Source organism: Elgaria multicarinata, chromosome 4, assembly GCF_023053635.1.
Source record: "Elgaria multicarinata webbii isolate HBS135686 ecotype San Diego chromosome 4, rElgMul1.1.pri, whole genome shotgun sequence".
Classification (NCBI taxonomy): Eukaryota; Metazoa; Chordata; class Lepidosauria; order Squamata; family Anguidae; genus Elgaria; species Elgaria multicarinata.
The window spans coordinates 5337262-5354542 of NC_086174.1; the positions used below are offsets into that span (position 1 = coordinate 5337262).

The 17281-nt window shown below is 45.2% G+C and overlaps 2 protein-coding genes across 11 annotated transcripts in view; one reads left to right on the forward strand and one right to left on the reverse strand.

Moving 5' to 3' along the window:
• INTS9 (integrator complex subunit 9) overlaps positions 1-11091 on the reverse strand; it is a 104125-nt gene extending 93034 nt beyond the window's left edge. Inside the window, exons 1-2 of the mRNA XM_063123736.1 lie at positions 11033-11091; positions 3169-3296 (exon numbers count right to left, since the gene is read on the reverse strand). Of these exons, the coding sequence (XP_062979806.1) occupies positions 3169-3296; positions 11033-11041 (137 nt within the window). The 5' untranslated portion in view covers positions 11042-11091. The remainder of the gene's footprint in view (positions 1-3168; positions 3297-11032) is intronic.
• Positions 11092-11427: 336 nt separating this feature from the next.
• Positions 11428-17281, forward strand: part of HMBOX1 (homeobox containing 1) — a 146833-nt gene continuing 140979 nt past the window's right edge. For all 10 annotated transcript variants that reach the window (XM_063123752.1, XM_063123753.1, XM_063123754.1 and 7 more), the window contains exon 1: positions 11428-11702. The gene's annotated coding sequence lies outside the window, so the exon portion shown is untranslated. The remainder of the gene's footprint in view (positions 11703-17281) is intronic.

A 17281-nucleotide genomic window follows, 5' to 3' on the forward strand; every position in this document is an offset into this window, starting at 1 on the left:
GATTTGGAAGCTATACTTCTATTAATGCAGCCCAAAATAGCATTTGCTTTTCTTGCAGCCGTATCGCACTGTTGGCTCATATTCAGCTTGTGATCTACTCTGATTGGGATTCGTTGAGTGGCGGCCAAAAACTTTTATTATTATTAATTTTCAAAATACATAGATAAACAAAAACATACAAACAAAAAATGTTCATTGTTGACTGCAGGCAGATGGTAGTACATTTACGTAGCATATTTTATCTATTTCTTTACAGGTGTAGTTAGGATTGAAATCTATTAATTAATTGGAGATTATGTAATTCTTCATAGCTGTACATTATAATTAGTCTCTCTCCCATAGTTTCAAAAAGGACTGTAACAAGTTCTGCTTCATATGCCCTTGACTTGTAAATAATATAAAGTCGTGCCATATAGTGTAAAAATCAGAAGTCTTTGCTTCGCCCTTAACTAGTTTGAGTTGGTGTGTCAACTTTTCTGCCACGGCTGTTTGCCACAATTCCATATACCAAGTTTCTAAAGTTAACAATTTCTCAGTTTTCCAATTTCTGGCAATTACCCTTCGAGCAGCCATCAACATGAATACTATTAATTCTTTAGACTTAACATTTACATTTTGTTCCTTCCAAATTGTTAGTAATGCTGGGCGGTTTCCCTCATTTTAGAAAAAGTTTATTATGGTCAGCACTGCAGCTCTTCAAGGTGGCAACCCTTAGAGGACCTGAAGGACTGCCCACTAGTTGCAGGCAAAGCTAACATACTTATAGGATAGGAAGGAAAGGAACCTCTCATGCAAGCACTGAGTCATTACTGACTTTTGGAGGGACGCCGGCTTTCGCTGACGTTTTCTTGGCAGGCCTTATAGCGGGGTGGTTTGCCGTTGCCTTCCCCGGCCGTGATTACCTTTCTCCCAGCTAGCTGGGTACTCATTTTACCGACCTCGGGAGGATGGAAGGCTGAGTCGACCTGAGCCGGCTGCCTGAAACCAGCTTCCGCTGGGATCGAACTCAGGCCGTGGGGAGAGTTTCGGCTGCAGAAACTGCTGCTTTACCGCTCTGCGCCACACGAGGCTCACTTATAGGATAACATCCTCAGAAACAACAACAGAACCTCCTCATATAATAAACCAATCGTAATACAGTTTTGCAATACAGTAACCAATGATAAACAAGGTATTTATACATGTGCAGAGTGCAGATAATTCTAAGACTAGAAAAACAATACGTAGATGGGTATTGCAATCCTGGAACATCTGTTCCTTTGTGGTTACTACTCTTCCTGTCCTCCCCGGGAGGCTCACACTCTGACTAACGTGTCAACACTTCTTGTTGGTTGAGCAATATATTTTCAGGAACAGCTTTGATGAAATTGCTACAGAAGACTTAATTTCTAATAGAAGGGGCATACAGCAAAACAGGGTGGGCACAGATAAAATAGCCCATCCACTCATTTCCTCGACAACCCCCAGATCCAGTTGAAAGGAATTGAGCAGCAAGTGCTACTCATAGAATCATAGAATAGCAGAGTTGGCCCTAACTTCTATGATTCTATGATTCTATGAGGGAACCTGCCTTTTCGGGGTTCCTCCGCAGGGTTGAGCTTGGAACTGCGTCTGGGTACAAAGGCCCCTGCTTATCCACAGAACTATGGCTCAGAAAATGGAAGGACTTCATTTGGGGCCGATAGCACAATAGGAGAGCAAGAAATACCCCCCCCCCCCCCCGGATATGGGGCGGGGGGGCTCCAGCGCACATACAGAGAGACGGGATGTAATGTACAGGCTCTCTTGAGACCCACACAGCCCCGTCATGGTTATTTATTGATCTGCCTATTCATTACATTGATCTCTTGCCATTCATCCACCAAGGATCTCCAGGCACTGACCAGACCTGGACCCGCTTAGACGCAGCCACCTTGCGGAGGGATGTGCCTGAGGACCGTCTCCCGGTACCATTGTAATGAACGTTGGCTTGCTCTTCCTCAAACGGGTGGACCTCCAGAGGTGTAGTCCAACACATCTGGAGGGCACCTGCTTGGGGAAGGCCGGTATAAAGGCTCCCCGGTGCCCAAGGATTCGGAATTTACTAACAGAGACTGGCCGGCGAGTTCACATTACGCCAGACCTTTTACTTCATTGGCTGCCAGTCCAGGTCCGGGCCCGATTCAAAGTGCTGGTATTGACATTCAAAGCCTTAAACGGTTTGGGGCCAGGTTATTTAAAGGAACGCCTCCTCCCATATGTACCTGCCCAGACCTTAAGATCCTCTACAGGGGCCCTTCTCCGTGAGCCCCTGCCAAAGGAAGTGAGGCAGGTGGCTACCAGGAGGAGGGCCTTCTCTGCTGTGGCACCCCGGCTGTGGAATGAGCTCCCCAGAGAGGTCCGCCTGGAGCCTACACCATACTCCTTTCGTCGCCAGCTGAAGACCTTTTTATTCTCTCAGTATTTTAACACTTAATTTTAACTTAAATTTAAATTTTACTGCTCTAACTCTGTATTTTAATCTTATATCAATTTTGCTGCGTGGTTTTATCCTGGTTGTGCTTTTTATACTGTATTTTGTAATTGTGCTTTTAACCTGTTGGTTGTTTTATTATGGTTTTAATTTTTGTCAACCGCCCAGAGAGCTTCAGCTATTGGACGGTATAAAAATGTAATAAATAAATAAATAAATAAATAAAGCAGGCCTTGCTTCTGACGGTGTCAAGGAGCCTGTAACAGAGGTGGCTCACTTGGGGGGTGGCTGGGGGGAGAAATATACACCCGGCGCGCCTGCACTTTAGGTCTACCTCCCATTTATCTCCTCTTGCATGAAGAAGCCAGAAAGATGACAGATCTGTGACCTCACTTGTGCTGCAATACTTTACTGAAGCTTAGAATAAATTATCTGGAAAACCAAATCGATAAATCCATAAAACGTTTTCCATCTACTGAGCCAAAGGACGTTATTTTGATAAAGGGAATTTTTAAGTGGACAAAGTCTATTTATGCTATCGGATGATACGGCGTGTTCGTTCGAAGCCCTCCTTTGGTGTAACCCACCCCTGGGCCGTCTCCAACGGTGCCGTCAGCCTCCTACCTCCTTTAGATTTCTTTCTCCCCCCCCTCACCCCCAAATACAGCTTATGAATTAGAAAGTGGAACTTTCAAGTCCTATATAAAATGTCATACCTCTGGACCAAAGGCAGAGGGAGAAAGTTGAGAGTAGAGGTCATATCCAGCCCACAATCCAGCATGATGGTGGTAGATTTGAACTTGAGGACGTTGCATGGTAGAGTCGGATGGCCGGACAAGCAGTACTACAAGAATGAGATTGGATTGAATAAATAACCCAACACTGAGTAAATAAAACGGGATTCATGGACCTGGAAACAGCGCTAGGCTGCTGCCCAAGAATCCTCACCATTTTAAATCACGTTTGAACAGTCCTGGGTTATGACGGCTTGTTACACCTTCCACTTCGCATGCAAAGATGTAGAATCAAGGTAATCTCCCTAGGGCTTGTGATGTCTCACCTGTACACCCTGCACAGCACCTACTGAACTCCGGTTAGTAGGTATTTGCATCTGCACGTCATACGTTATCACACGGCAGCCTGTACTGGAGTTCACTGAACAGCAATACAGGGCACTGAAGTGCGTTGGGCAGCAATTACTTCATTTCTTGAACTACTGCTTCACTTAACGCATACATTGCTCCTAGTTGTGGGCCTCATTGGCTCATTTGTTGACAGGAGCATCACAGATGTCGAAGTAATTCCTCAACCGACAGAATGCTGAAATTTGGTTTACGCAAAATCTAAGAAACCTTGATTACTAGAAGTGTTTGAAAATGGGGCATTTCTGACATCTATCATAAGAACGTGAGAAGGTCCACCTAGTCCAGCACTCTGTTCACGCAGTGGCCAACCAGCTGTCCACCAGGGACCAACAAAGCAGGACATGGTGCAACAGCACCCTCCCACCCATGTTCCCCATCAGCACAGGCTTACTGCTTCGAATACTGGAGATAGCACCCAACCGTCAGGGCTAGTAGCCACGGATAGCCTTCGCCTCCAGGAATTTATCCAACCCTCTTTTAAGGCCATCCAAATTGGTGGCCATCACTACAGCTTGTGGTGGTGAGTTCCAGGAGAGAAACAAACCAGAAAAAGGGGAAATAAGCTGTGGTTTGTTTGCTTGTCTGCAAAACGATTCTTGGATAAAGTAATAAACCATGGTTAATAGCAACCATGGCATAGCACTACATGTGAACGCAGCCTCAAGGATGCCTTTCAATGTCAAATGTACAAGTAATGAGACCCACAACCACACAGTAACAGTGTTCTCATAAGGAACCCTAGATTTATAGGTCTGTGGGGTGTGTGGGTGGTTAGGACTCTGGATTATTTCTATATTATCATCAATGCAGGTCAGTAAGAGAATTCTTATCATATTTGCAACATTACAAATTCCCGGGTCCTGTGGGGAAGCGATGGCAGTTCAGTGAGTTTGTTTTTAGTGGAGGTGCAAAGTGGTTTTGCGCGTGAGAATCACATTAGTTTTTGTTTAAAGTGAGAAAGCACCTTGGATTTTAAAATAGCTACCTTTCACTTTGTCTCTTGGGCTGGCATTAACGCGAGCCCTACAATATCAGAGCCCGGGTGTCTATTGAGTTCCGTATCCTGTTTCCGACAGAGGACAGCTAGATACCCTGGACCTGGCAAGTCCTCAAGCAGGACATAATGGCAACAGTTCTCCCCTTCTACCATTGCTTGTCTCCAGGATTTGCTGCTCAGAGGTACACTTCCTCTGATGAAGGAGGTTCTATTTAGCTATAGTATAACAGATATTGTTAAATCCACCCTCCCCAGCCTGTCCTTCCAGATGTGTTGGACTGCAATTCCCATCATTCTCAGCAAGCTCTGCTAGACATAGTCTCCACAAGTTTGTCCAAACTACTTTTAAAATCATCAGTTCCACAAGCTAATTATGGACCTGTTCAGACAACATGCTAAGCCGTGGTTAGGCCAGTAACACTTATGCAGCAAATGGTTAATAAGCATGTATAAACCATGGTTATGTAGCCACCATCTTTAGGAATGGTTCACCCGACAACGCTTAGCAATAATGTTTAGTTCAAAACGTTTAACCACCGTGGCATATCGTGTCGTCTGAACAGGGTCTATGTATTGCATGAAGAAGTTCTTCCTTTTATCTGTCCCGAATTTACAGCTGACCAACAATATTCCCACATGATACAAACAGCATGTGAAAGAGACTCAGAGGTGTTTGCGTGTGTCCAGTGACTAAATCAAATAAGGCTCATAAAGCATGTTTAGCCTTGAGAAGAGAAGATTGAGGGGAGATATGATAGCACTCTTCAAATACTGGAAAGGCTGTCACACAGAGGAGGGCCAGGATCTCTTCTCGATCCTCCCAGAGTGCAGGACACGGAATAACGGGCTCAAGTTAAAGGAAGTCAGATTCCAGCTGGACATCAGGAAAAACTTCCTGACTGTTAGAGCAGTACGACAATGGAATCAGTTGCCTGGTAAGGTTGTGGCCTCTCCCACACTAGAGGCCTTCAAGAGGCAGCTGGACAACCATCTGTCAGGGATGCTTTAGGGTGGATTCCTGCATTGAGCAGGGGGTTGGACTCGATGGCCTTGTAGGCCCCTTCCAACTCTGCTATTCTATGATTCTATGATTTCTGTACCGGATTTCTAGTGTTAAAAGCACTTCATATTCCATGATCCTTAACAACAACCTTGTAAGGTTGGTCAGAATCAAATTCCCCACATTGTCGATTCCTAAGGCCAGCTGGGGAATCTTTGGCCGACGAGACATTTGAATCTGAACCAGGGACTTTTCAGTTTATGGCTCCAGTTTTAGTTATTATTTAATACCAAATACCAGTTGCTGGGAATATGGACATGAGGGTGCTTTTGTGCTCATATCCTGCCTCTGGCTGGCCACTGCAAGAACAGAACGCTGGACTAGATGGGTTTTAAGGCGAAGATGATCATGCATACAGCCTCTTAGGAATCTGCCGTAATAATAATAATAATAATAATAATAATAATAATAATAATTTATTTATTTGTTACCCGCCTCTCCCTCTGGATCGAGGCAGGGTACAACACAAATAAACACACCATAAAACACACACAACTAATTCAAACATTTTAAACCAGTGCATCATTAAAAGCAGCACAGCATTAAAACAGGCATCTTAAAATTCAACTGGGTAGGCCTGCCGAAAGAAAGTCTTTATGGCTTTCTTAAATTCTGGAAGACTGTTAAGTTGACGAATCTCTCCCGGCAAGCCATTCCACAAACTGGGAGAGGCGGAAGAGAAGGTCCTCTGGGCAATAGTTATCAGCCTTGTTTCTGTTGGCTGGAGTAAATTCTTCCCAGAGGACCTGAGTGTGTGGGGCGGATTGTACGGGAGAAGGCGATCCCGTAGGTAGCCTGGACCCAAACCATGTAGGGCTTTAAAGGTGGTAACCAACACTTTATACTTCGCCTGGAAACTAATTGGCAGCTAGTGAAGAGATTTTAAAACTGGTGTAATGTGGTCCCCCCTAGGTGTACCGGTGACCAATCTGGCTGCCATATTTTGAACTAGTTGAAGTTTCTGGACTAGGCACAAAGGTCCGGAAAGATGGACCTTAGTCCATCTAGGCTTGTACTGTTGACACGGACTGGCAGTGGCTCTCCGGGTTTCAAGCAAGATTCTTCTGAAGCCCCACCTGGATATGCTGTGGATTGAACCTGGGGCTTTCTACAAGAAAAGCAGGTGCTGCAGCACTGAAAGAGGACCCCTCCACCCTTAATTTCTAATCCTAGTCACGATGTACCAGCTCCAATTAAAACTTCTTGGATTTCTAACTAAAGAATTGAGGATCAACTAGGGTGACCATATTAAAAAGAGGACAGGGCTCTTGTATCTTTAACAGTTGCATAGAAAAGAGAATTTCAGCAGGTGTCCTTTGTATATATGGAGAACCTGGTGAAATTCCCTCCTGATTGCCACAGTTAAAGTTGCAGGAGCTATACTAGAGTGACCAGATTTAAAAGAGGGCAGCTTTAACTATGGTGATGAAGAGGAAATTTCACCAGGTTCTTCATATATGCAAATGACAGCTGGTGAAATTCCCTTTTCCATGCAACTGTTAAAGATACAGGAGCCCTGTCCTCCTTTTCACCCTAGGATCAACATCAGCGAGAAATGTACATGCTTCCGACCCCAAACACACACACACACTTTAGGAACTTCAGAGGAAGCCTCATATGTACACTGAGGACACCCCCTCCCTTAGGGTGACCATATGGAAAGCAGGGCACGGCTTCTGTATCTTTAACAGTTGTATAGAATTTCAGCAGGTGTCATCTGTATGCATGCAGCCCCTGGTGAAATGCCCTCTTCATCACAACAGTTAAAGCTGCAGGAGCTATACTAGAGTGACCACATACAAAAGAGGGCAGCTTTAACTGTTGTGATGAAGAGGGCATTTCACCAGGGGCTGCATGCATTCAAATGACACGTGCTGAACTTTTCTTTTCAAAACAACTGTTAAAAATAAAGGAGCCCCTGTCCTCCTTTCCATATGGTCACCCTACCCTACTTTCATCTTATTATACAACATAGGCTTAAAGAACCAACCGGGGTATTTTCAGTAACAGCAGCTTAAAGTATTTCTTCTTATCAGCCTGCTTGCAAGGGAGGAAGGCAAGTGAAAAGAATTATAAATATTTCTTTTCAACTAAGGCTGCAATCATAAGAATGTAAGAAGAGCCATGTTAGATCAGACTACTCCTACATTCTGTTCACACAGAGGCCAGCCTCTAGGAAACCCAGACTTGAAATCCTACGCATGTCTACTTGGAATAAGTCCACTGAATTGGGTGGGACTTGCTTCTGAGAAATCACACCGGATCAAGCTGTACAGCTAAAACCCCTATACTTTTTTTGTGGGGAGACTACATGCAAGGTTATCCTGGGAATAGATCAAAATGGGAGGAACTGTAAAAGGCAACATTTCTGTGCAAAACTGGGCAGCCCGTTTACTAACAGGGACTGGCTGGCGAGATCACATTACGCCAGTCCTTTTACAACTTCATTGGCTGCCAGTCCAGGTCCGGGCCCGATTCAAAGTGCTGGTATTAACATTTAAAGCCCTAAACGGCTTGGGGCCAGGCTATCTGAAGGAACGCCTCCTCCCATATGTACCTACCCGGACCTTAAGATCATCTACAGGGGCCCTTCTCCGTGAGCCCCTGCCAAAGGAAGTGAGGCAGGTGGCTACTAGGAGGAGGGCTTTCTCCGCTGTGGCACCCCGGTTGTGGAATGAGCTCCCCAGAGAGGTCCGCCTGGCACCTACACTGTACTCCTTTCGTCGCCAGCTGAAGACCTTTTTATTCACTCAGTATTTTTAACACTTAATTTTAACTTAAATTTAAATTATACTGTTTTAACTCTGTATTTTAACCTTATATCAATTGTGCTGCGTGGTTTTATCCTGGTTGTGCTTTTTATATTGTATTTTGTATTTGTATTTTTAACTTGTTGGTTGTTTTATGATGGTTTTAATTTTTGTGAACCGCCCAGAGAGCTTCAGCTATTGGGTGGTATAAAAGTGTAATAAATAAATAAAATAAATAAAACTAAAAGGCATAGAAATGTTCCAGGCTCTACCTGTTGCAACCTATGGCTTCCCTGCTTCACCATTCAGAACTTTTTCTCTATATATACTCCGACTGTGTCTATATTCTCCGCTAACACATTAAAAGAGGGCCTCCTCTGTTGTGCAGGGTGACCCTATGTAAAGGAGGGCAGGGCTCCTGTATCTTTAACAGCTGTCTAGGAAAGGGAATTTCAGCAGGTGTCATTTGTATATATGTAGAACCTGGTGAAATTCCCTCTTCAACACAACAGTTAAAGCTGCAGGAGCCCTGCCCTCTTGACCAGATATAAAACAGGGCAGGGGTTTCCTATACAACTGCTAAAGATAAAGGATCCCTGTCCTTCTTTTCCGCGTTTTTCTTCAGACCACAAACAGACAGGCTGCCTTCAATTGGAGGGGTTTTCTCCCCCCCCCCGTGATAAAGTCTTTGAGGATGTTGAATATTCCATAATTGACGGTTTAACCTGATATGGCATTTATTCTGACGAAGCTAGAGCAGCGAAAATGGGAAATATATTGCAAAATCCAATATCAACTTACAAAGCTGGAAAGAACAAAATATAATAAGAACAAACTGTTAAGTATATGAAAAGAAATACTTGCTTAGTCATTAAAATTGTGTGTGTATGGCTATTTCAGGGTTAAATAGAGAAAGACTATCTGTGGGCAATTACCTTGAGATAGAGGCTGTTCTGGGAACCTTGCCAAGATTCTAAGTTAGTTTCATCACAGCTGTATGTAATGTAGATAAGAATTGTGTAGATCTGTATATAGTTTCTCACTTGTGTAAAATGGAACAGATCACTGCTTACAGATCACTGCTCTATGATCACTGCTCTCTGTGTATGCCTCAGTGTGCTGATCTGAACTGATCTGAATTGAACTGCACAGAAGCCTGAAGGAAATAAACCAGCTCTGCTGTGTAAGACCTGCGTGATGTGTGTTTGTTTCTGAGCACAAACAGAGTTCCAGAGAGAGAAAAGTTCTGGCACAATAACCCAACACAAACCTTCATAGAATCATAGAATAGCAGAGTTGGAAGGGGCCTACAAGGCCATCGAGTCCAACCCCTGCAGGAATCCACCCTAAAGCATCCCTGACAGGTGGCTGTCCAGCTGCCTCTTGAAGGCTTCTAGTGTGGGATAGGCCACCACCTCACCAGGCAACTGATTCCATTGTCGTACTGCTCTAACAGTCAGGAAGTTTTTCCTGATGTCCAGCTGGAATCTGGCTTCCTTTAACTTGAGCCCGTTATTCCGTGTCCTGCACTCTGGGAGGATCGAGAAGAGATCCTGGCCCTCCTCTGTGTGACAACCTTTCAAATATTTGAAGAGTGCTATCATGTCTCCCCTCAATCTTCTCTTCTCCAGGCTAAACATGCCCAGTTCTTTCAGTCTCTCTTCATAGGGCTTTGTTTCCAGACCCCTGATCATCCTGGTTGCCCTCCTCTGAACATGCTCCAGCTTGTCTGCATCCTTCTTGAATTGTATTTACATTATATCTGTGAATATATGCTATGTACTGATGCTATTGCCAAATGTGTCAAATATACTAAAGAGTGTTAGTGTGATTTTGTTGGGCTATATTATAGACTTGTATAGCCTTTAAGTAGGAATATCATAGAATATCATAGAAATTCCCTATTCTATGCAGCTGTTAAAGATACAGGAGCCCTGTCCTCCTTTTCATAGGGTCACCCTGGTTGTACTGAAAATTTCAGCAGGCGTCATTTGTATATATGGGGAACCTGGTGAAATTCCCTCTTCATCACAGCAGTTAAAGCTGCAGGTGCCCTGCCCTCTTTTAAATCTGCTCACTCTAGTATAGCTCCTGCAGCTTTAACTGTTGTGACGAAGAGGGAATTTCACCTGATTCTGCATGCATACAAATGACACCTGCTGAAATTCCTTTTTCTATGCCACTGTTAAAGACACAGGAGCCCTGTCCTCCTTTCCATAGGGTCACCCTAAGGTTGTGGAGCTCTGCTGTGGCTTAGACTGAACTGGGGTCCCTGTGAGTAAGAGAGGCAGGATTAAAAACCCACTGATTCCCTCCCACCCCTTGAATTTGTTGCTATGCATTGTCCCTGTTTTAAATGTAAGTATAAAAATAAATAAATAAATACATTTAAATTGCTCAAAAACAACAACAATCTAGCCAGGGTGGAGGTGGTGGAAAAATGATTTTTTTTTTTTTAGAATTAATTGAGATTCATCATATTAAACTCCCCATCCTAAATAGGTTGGAGGCTGCAACTCCCCCCCCCCCCAATATTGTAATAATTTGTGGGGGGGGATAGGGTGTCCCCCTCATGTCCTTCCCCCACCTCATCGATTCAGCCCCCCCCCCTCAATCATCCCAACTCACCAGCTTCATGCTTTACTCGGGCTCTATTTAGGGTGCACCTTCCTCCGGCCCTTTCCTGGCTTAGCCCTGCCCCCCCCCCAAAGCATCCTGGGAAGTGTAGTCCGCGCTTGTGTCCGCCTCCCTTTTCCTCCTCCCAGAATGAAGTCATGGGCAGCCGTCCCTTCAGCGTCCCCCTCCCCCCCTCCCCGAAAAGCACGCTGGGAGCTGTAGTTTCCTCTCGCTCCGCCGCCTGCCGTCGTCCATTGGAGTGGCTGCGCGGGCGGAGGACGCCGGGAGCTGTAGTCCTGGGCTTCCGGCTCTAACCCCGTCACCCTTGGGAAGAAGGAACTACAAGTCCCAGGGCCTCACAGCGGCAGCAGGTGGGAGTTTGGATGTTGATATCAACATGGCGCTTGTCAGACAGACAAAGACAGTCAGTCTGGTCTGATTGAGCCCAAAAGGGAGCAGGAAGCGGCGGGAGGGGCTTTTACTCTCCTTGGGGGTGTCCAGGGGAAGCGGGGGCTGGGCGCCTGGAGCACTGTGCACCCCCAGGACATTCCCCCCCTTATTTTATTTTGCAGACCCCCCTAAAAAAATATAACACCACCCTCTTTGCTGTTCACATTTGGGAGACACCCCCAACTTCTGCTCTTCAATGGTCAAGTGGAGGGGAAGCACCCAGCACCCAAAGGTGAGTGGGGCTTGGGCAGGGCAGGGCAGCTTTGGGTTTGGGGAGGACATAAGTGATCTTGCAAAAAAAAGCAAAGTGGGGGGGGCTTGTCTTTCACCCTCTTTTGTTTTGGTCTGGCTGCAGGAATTCGTTTTTGCATTTGGGAGTATGTGGCAGGGAAAGGGGGCAGCAGCTGCCCTTTTAAAAATGCATTTAAAAGTGACTTTGTGGGGCGTGAGAATTTTAAACTTGGGGACACACACACACACACAGGAAAGGTCTCCCCCTTTCTGAGCTTGAAGGGGGAAAGGGGGATTTTCCTTTAACTACCTTTTTTTTTTTTGCAATTATTTTGGTTTTGTCTTTGGTGGGGAAGTTTCGAAACACAATCTTGTGCGTTCCCCCCCTTTCTTTCCCCTTGAAATGTAAGCTGTTGATATGAAATGCCTCTTCGGGTGGCTACCCAAGATCACTTATCACAGATTAGTTAGCTCACTTGCTGCCCAGGCAGGCGGATAAGAAAGTCTGGATCCCCCCCCCCTTGACAATCTTTTTGATAGGGATCAAGTTGGGATTGTTCTGGTGTCTGTGTTGAGAGAGGCTTTGCACTGAAGCAAATGGTAATTTTTCTTTTTCCTGGGTGAATTTACCCCAAAGGTGGAAAGAAGGTTGTGCGATTGCCTGGTTTTTAGTTTAGGGTTTTTCCAAGCCTCTGGAATTGTTGGAGACTGTAAGAGAGCCCGGGTAAATATTGCATTAAGTGTAGCCCGTTAGAGACACCCTGGTCTGACATGATTGTTTCCCAACAAATGTGTTCCTGCGTAGGTCAAGGTGGTGATCCCTCAGGGCATGAGAAAAGTCAAAGAGGGATACGGCAAATCTGGAGGTCTCCCTCATTCCATGTGGACACCATGGGAATTCTGGTTTGCACAATAAGTGGGGTTTATACGGCAGGTGTGTGGTGATAATGGGGTGGCTTCTAGTTGCTACTTTACTGCTGGGGTTAGACGGACTATTTGATAGCGTGAAAAAGAGATTCTGTTGCCTGGGATTTTAGCGAAGGGACAGACGATGGATTCCTTTTTGATGATCTTGCAGGGTGTTTGTTCTCTTCAACTGGGTGGTGGTCAACCCCCTCCCGCATTCAGAGCGTTTGAAATGGGGAACGGGTATAAAAAGAAGAAGAAAAGAGGAGAGCGATCTCATTTCTCAGTTTTGCCAGGAATTGATCCCAGTACTGAATGAGGCAATTGCTGCTCACATTATAGACAGGTTTAGCCACGGCTTCAGTAGAACTAAGCTCCTGGTTTTAACTAAACTTTAATAGTCCTATTGCCTCCTGTACACTAAAAACAGTTGTCTAAACCTGAGTTGTGGGTTGGGGTGTGTGCCTGTGTGTGTTTTTACACTCACTATTTGTGCCAAAGAAGCTGTTACCGTGCGTTTGTTGTTGGGCTTTGAGATGTGGTTGTGCTGAGAATTTTAGTACACAAAATGTGCACAGGTTGAAAAGAGAGATAGGGATTCCCCACCCACCCAGGCAGAGTGACTGATGGGTCTTTGGCAAAGGGAGCAATCCTACAGTTGAGGTGCTGGGGTGTGCCCCAGGCTTTATTGCGGATTGGGGGGCAGTGGGGTGAGGGAGGAGCAGGGAACGATTCCTTTTGCGAACAGAACAGCATGACAAGTAGAATGTGTTTAACTGTTGCTGCATCCAGACCTTGGTCGGGTGTGACCCGCTGTGAGAATATACAGGAGAGTTCAATGCTTTAGATTATGGACCATGGTGGTATATGAAACTTGGATGGCATCAGTTTAGAGGCATGCTGGTCCATGCCTGTTGTGTGCATAGCCACTGGCGGTATTGTGTTTTCTCGGGGCCTGGTCCGAAATAATAGCTCAAGTATTTAAAACTTGATGCGAATGCTCTGGAGTTTTTGTAGGACTCGCACACATCCTACTCCTTCTTCTCAGGAACTTAGGACTTCGATGTTCAATACTATGGAGCTGAACTGTTCTTTTTGGCACAGTACAAGGCTAGTGTAAAAAGGAGCCAGTGAGGTACCCTGGGCGCTACCAGACGAGAGAGTTCCTTGCGCTACCAATCAAAAGTCATTGTGCAGCTGATCTGGCTTTTCCTACTTAACGGATTCTTTTCTAGCAAGAGAAAATATGAAAGAAGTAGTGAGAAAGCACGGGAGGGCTCGAAATGGAAGTTGTCGTTGTCTGCACCTCCTGTAAAATTCCATGAAACCGGCAGACTGATGGTGTGATAAAAGCCTGGTCTGGAAGCGACCTTGGTTTCAAATCCAAGGCAGTCTTGGGTTGTATTAGGCAAGCTAATGAAAGCAGATATACTGTGAGCTGTAACTGGGAAGAGCGCTGCTCAAATCCCACCCTAGCCATGAAATCATTAACAGCACAACGGTATAACAGGCCAACTCAAAGGAAAGTTCCATTGAGTTCAGTAGGGAATGACTCCCAGGTAGTGGGAGTATAGGCTGGCTGGCAACCTCTGTGGCCTTCAGCAAGCCACCTTCTCTCAGCTTTAGCCCTTTCCATCTGTGACATAGAGATAGTAATGCTGATCTACCTTAGAGGGTTGTTTGTAAGGATCCCTGAGGTAACATATACGAAGTGCCACGATCACGCAAAAGCTCTGTACTGATGCTGCGTTTGGAATTCTCTCCGCCCTACAGTACGCACCTGATGGTGTTTTGCTGTCTGTTTAAAACCTTGCTTGTTTAGCCAAGCATTTGGCGATTTTAATGCCTTGCTTAGTGAGATTTATTTTGTTTTCTTGTGGGTTTTTCTTCAGTTTTAATCGTTTTCATGAATTTTGTACACTGTCCTCAAATTTGTTCATGAAGGGTGGAATATAAATAATAATAATAATAATAATAAATAAAAAATAATGTGGTAGTATTGTTATTCTCTAGATTTGTGTCTCCATCCCTAAAATGGGAAGATGAAATTGAGAGTGAAGCCTGGTTCGTTGTCCTGATCTCTACTGGTAATCTGAGTCATTTTTTAAAGTACTCTGCGCGTGTCAGTGAGTCAAAATAATAAATTGTAGAGAAGGGGACCAGAGAAAGGTTGCTTTGGAAGTGTTCTTTCTGTCTTATTACAACATCATCACGCCCAAAGAGGACCAATTTTCCTTGACAGCGCTTAAAAGGGGTACGTGATAGAAGTGAGTTGGGTTTTTTCATTTAAGTCTGGGTAGCTTCGTTTTGGATGCACAAGAGAATTTTAGGGTCGAAGAAAGCGGAAAGGAGGCTCCATGAACTTACTTCTGTGGGGGTTAGTTTCCCTTTATATCATACGAGTCTTTTGTCTTTCTCTCTCCTCTAAAGAAAGGGACAAGGAGACGTGCGCACAGAGCTTTGTGAATAGATGTCATTTCTCGAATGACCCAAGAAGCTAATTCTGTGTTTCTGGTGGGGTGTGTGGATTGGCATTGTTTTTGCTGGATGCAAAAACCCACCCACTCCTTTTATCGAGTCAGACCATGGGGCTGCCTAACCAGATATGGCCATGCCTAACCATGGCTATATTGTCTGGGAAGGATGGATTTTGTAGTCCCACACACGTGGAGGGCACCAGGTTGTGGAAGGCTGGTTGACCGTCTGGCCGTAGCTGTCCAGGGTCTCAAACAGAGACCTTTGCTATTGGCTGCTATGTAAAATCCTTTCCTGGGACGGAGCGTGGGATTTTCCGTAGGCAAAGTGTGTGCCGGGTCATCAGCAGGGCCCCCCAATGCATTGGAAATAATTACCATTGTTGGTCCCATTCAGAAATGCTGGCACTCGTCATGACAAACGAATTGCTGGTGCGAACCTACTGTGAGCTGTTTAAATAACAAGTTGTCTGGGAACTGAAATCACCCCAAAAGCCTTGTTAACGAGTGAAGATGTTTTCCCGACCTTGGGAGCTGTATCCAAACACCACTGTTTTTCTGAGCTGCCTTGAAACGTCCTTTTTTTTCTCTTCCCCTTTGCTACGGCTTCTGGGGAAGATGAAAAGATTTGTGATGCCTCGGAAGCTGATGTGTCAAGTTTGCTGACGACACCAAATTATTTAAGGTTGTTAAAACACAAAGGGATTGTGAAGAGCTCCAAAGGGATCTCTCCAAGCTGAGAGGGTGGGTGTCCGAATGGCAGATGCAGTTCAATGTCAGCAAGTGTAAGGTGATGCACTCTGGGGCAAAAAACCCCAACTTCAAGTATAACCTGATGGGACCTGAGCTGGCGTTGACCGAACAAGAAAGAGATCTTGGGGTTGTGGTGGACAGATCGATGAAAATGTCCCCCCAGGGTGTGGCCACTGTAAAGAAGGCAAACTCCATGTTAGGCATGATAAGAAAAGGAATTGAGAATAAAACAGCCAGTATCGTACTGCCCTTGTACAAATCTATGGTGTGACCACACTTAGAATACTGTGTACTTTTCTGGTCACCACACCTACAAAAGGATATTACAGAGCGGGAAAAAGTGCAGCTAAAATTATGAAGAGGCTGGAGCATCTCCCCTATGAGGGAAGGTTTGTTTAGCTTGGAAAAAAGGAGGCTAAGAGGAGACCTGATAGAGGTGTACAAAATTATGCATGGTGTGGAGAATGTGGATAGGGAGACATTTTTCTCCCTCTCTCAAAATACTAGAACCCAGTGGGGTCATCCCATGAAGCTGATGGGTGGGAGATCCAGGACAAATAAAAAGTACTTCTTCACACAGCGCATTGTTAAATTATGGAACTCACTACCACAAGATGTTGTGATGGCCACCCATTTGGATGGCTTTAAAAGGGGGTTGGATACATTCCTGGAGGAGGAGGCTATCAGTGGTTACTAGCCCTGATGGTTGTGTGCTACCTCCAGTATCTGAGGCAGTAAGCCTGTGTGCACCAGCTGCTGGGGAACATGGGTGGGAGGGTGCTGTTGCACCATGTCCTGCTTGTTCATCCCTGTCCGATGGCTGGTTGTGTGAACAGAGTGCTGGACTAGATGGACCCTTGGTCTGATCCAGCATCAGGGCTCTTCTTACGTTCTTGACCCTGGATGGCTAAGACTGACTTTTATTTATTTATTATTTACTTCCTATTAAATTTAGATCCTGCCTTTTTTTCTTCCTTAAGGAACGCAAGTCAGAGTACATAATCATCATCCTCTCCATTTTATCCTCACAAACAACATCCCTGTGAAGCAGGTCGGGCTGAGGATCTTTGATTGGCGTGTGTTTGAAACTCTTTCCGTATTTCTTAATTAACCCCTCACATACTTTGAAGCCCTTCCTTAACACCCCCGCTCCACCTCCACCTATGTTTATCCTTCTATATTAAAGCGCCACGTATGGATAATGCTATATGTCAGGAAGGCTCTGCTGATGTCTTTATAGAATCATAGAACAGCAGAGTTGGAAGGGCCTACAAGGCCATCGAGTCCAACCCCCTGCTCAATGCAGGAATCCACCCTAAAGCATCCCTATATGATGTCCAGGAAATCCCAGGCATTTCCTGGACATCAGGAAAAACTTCCTGACTGTTAGAGCAGTACGACAATGGAATCAGTTGCCTGTGACATTGTGGGCTCTCCCACACTAGAG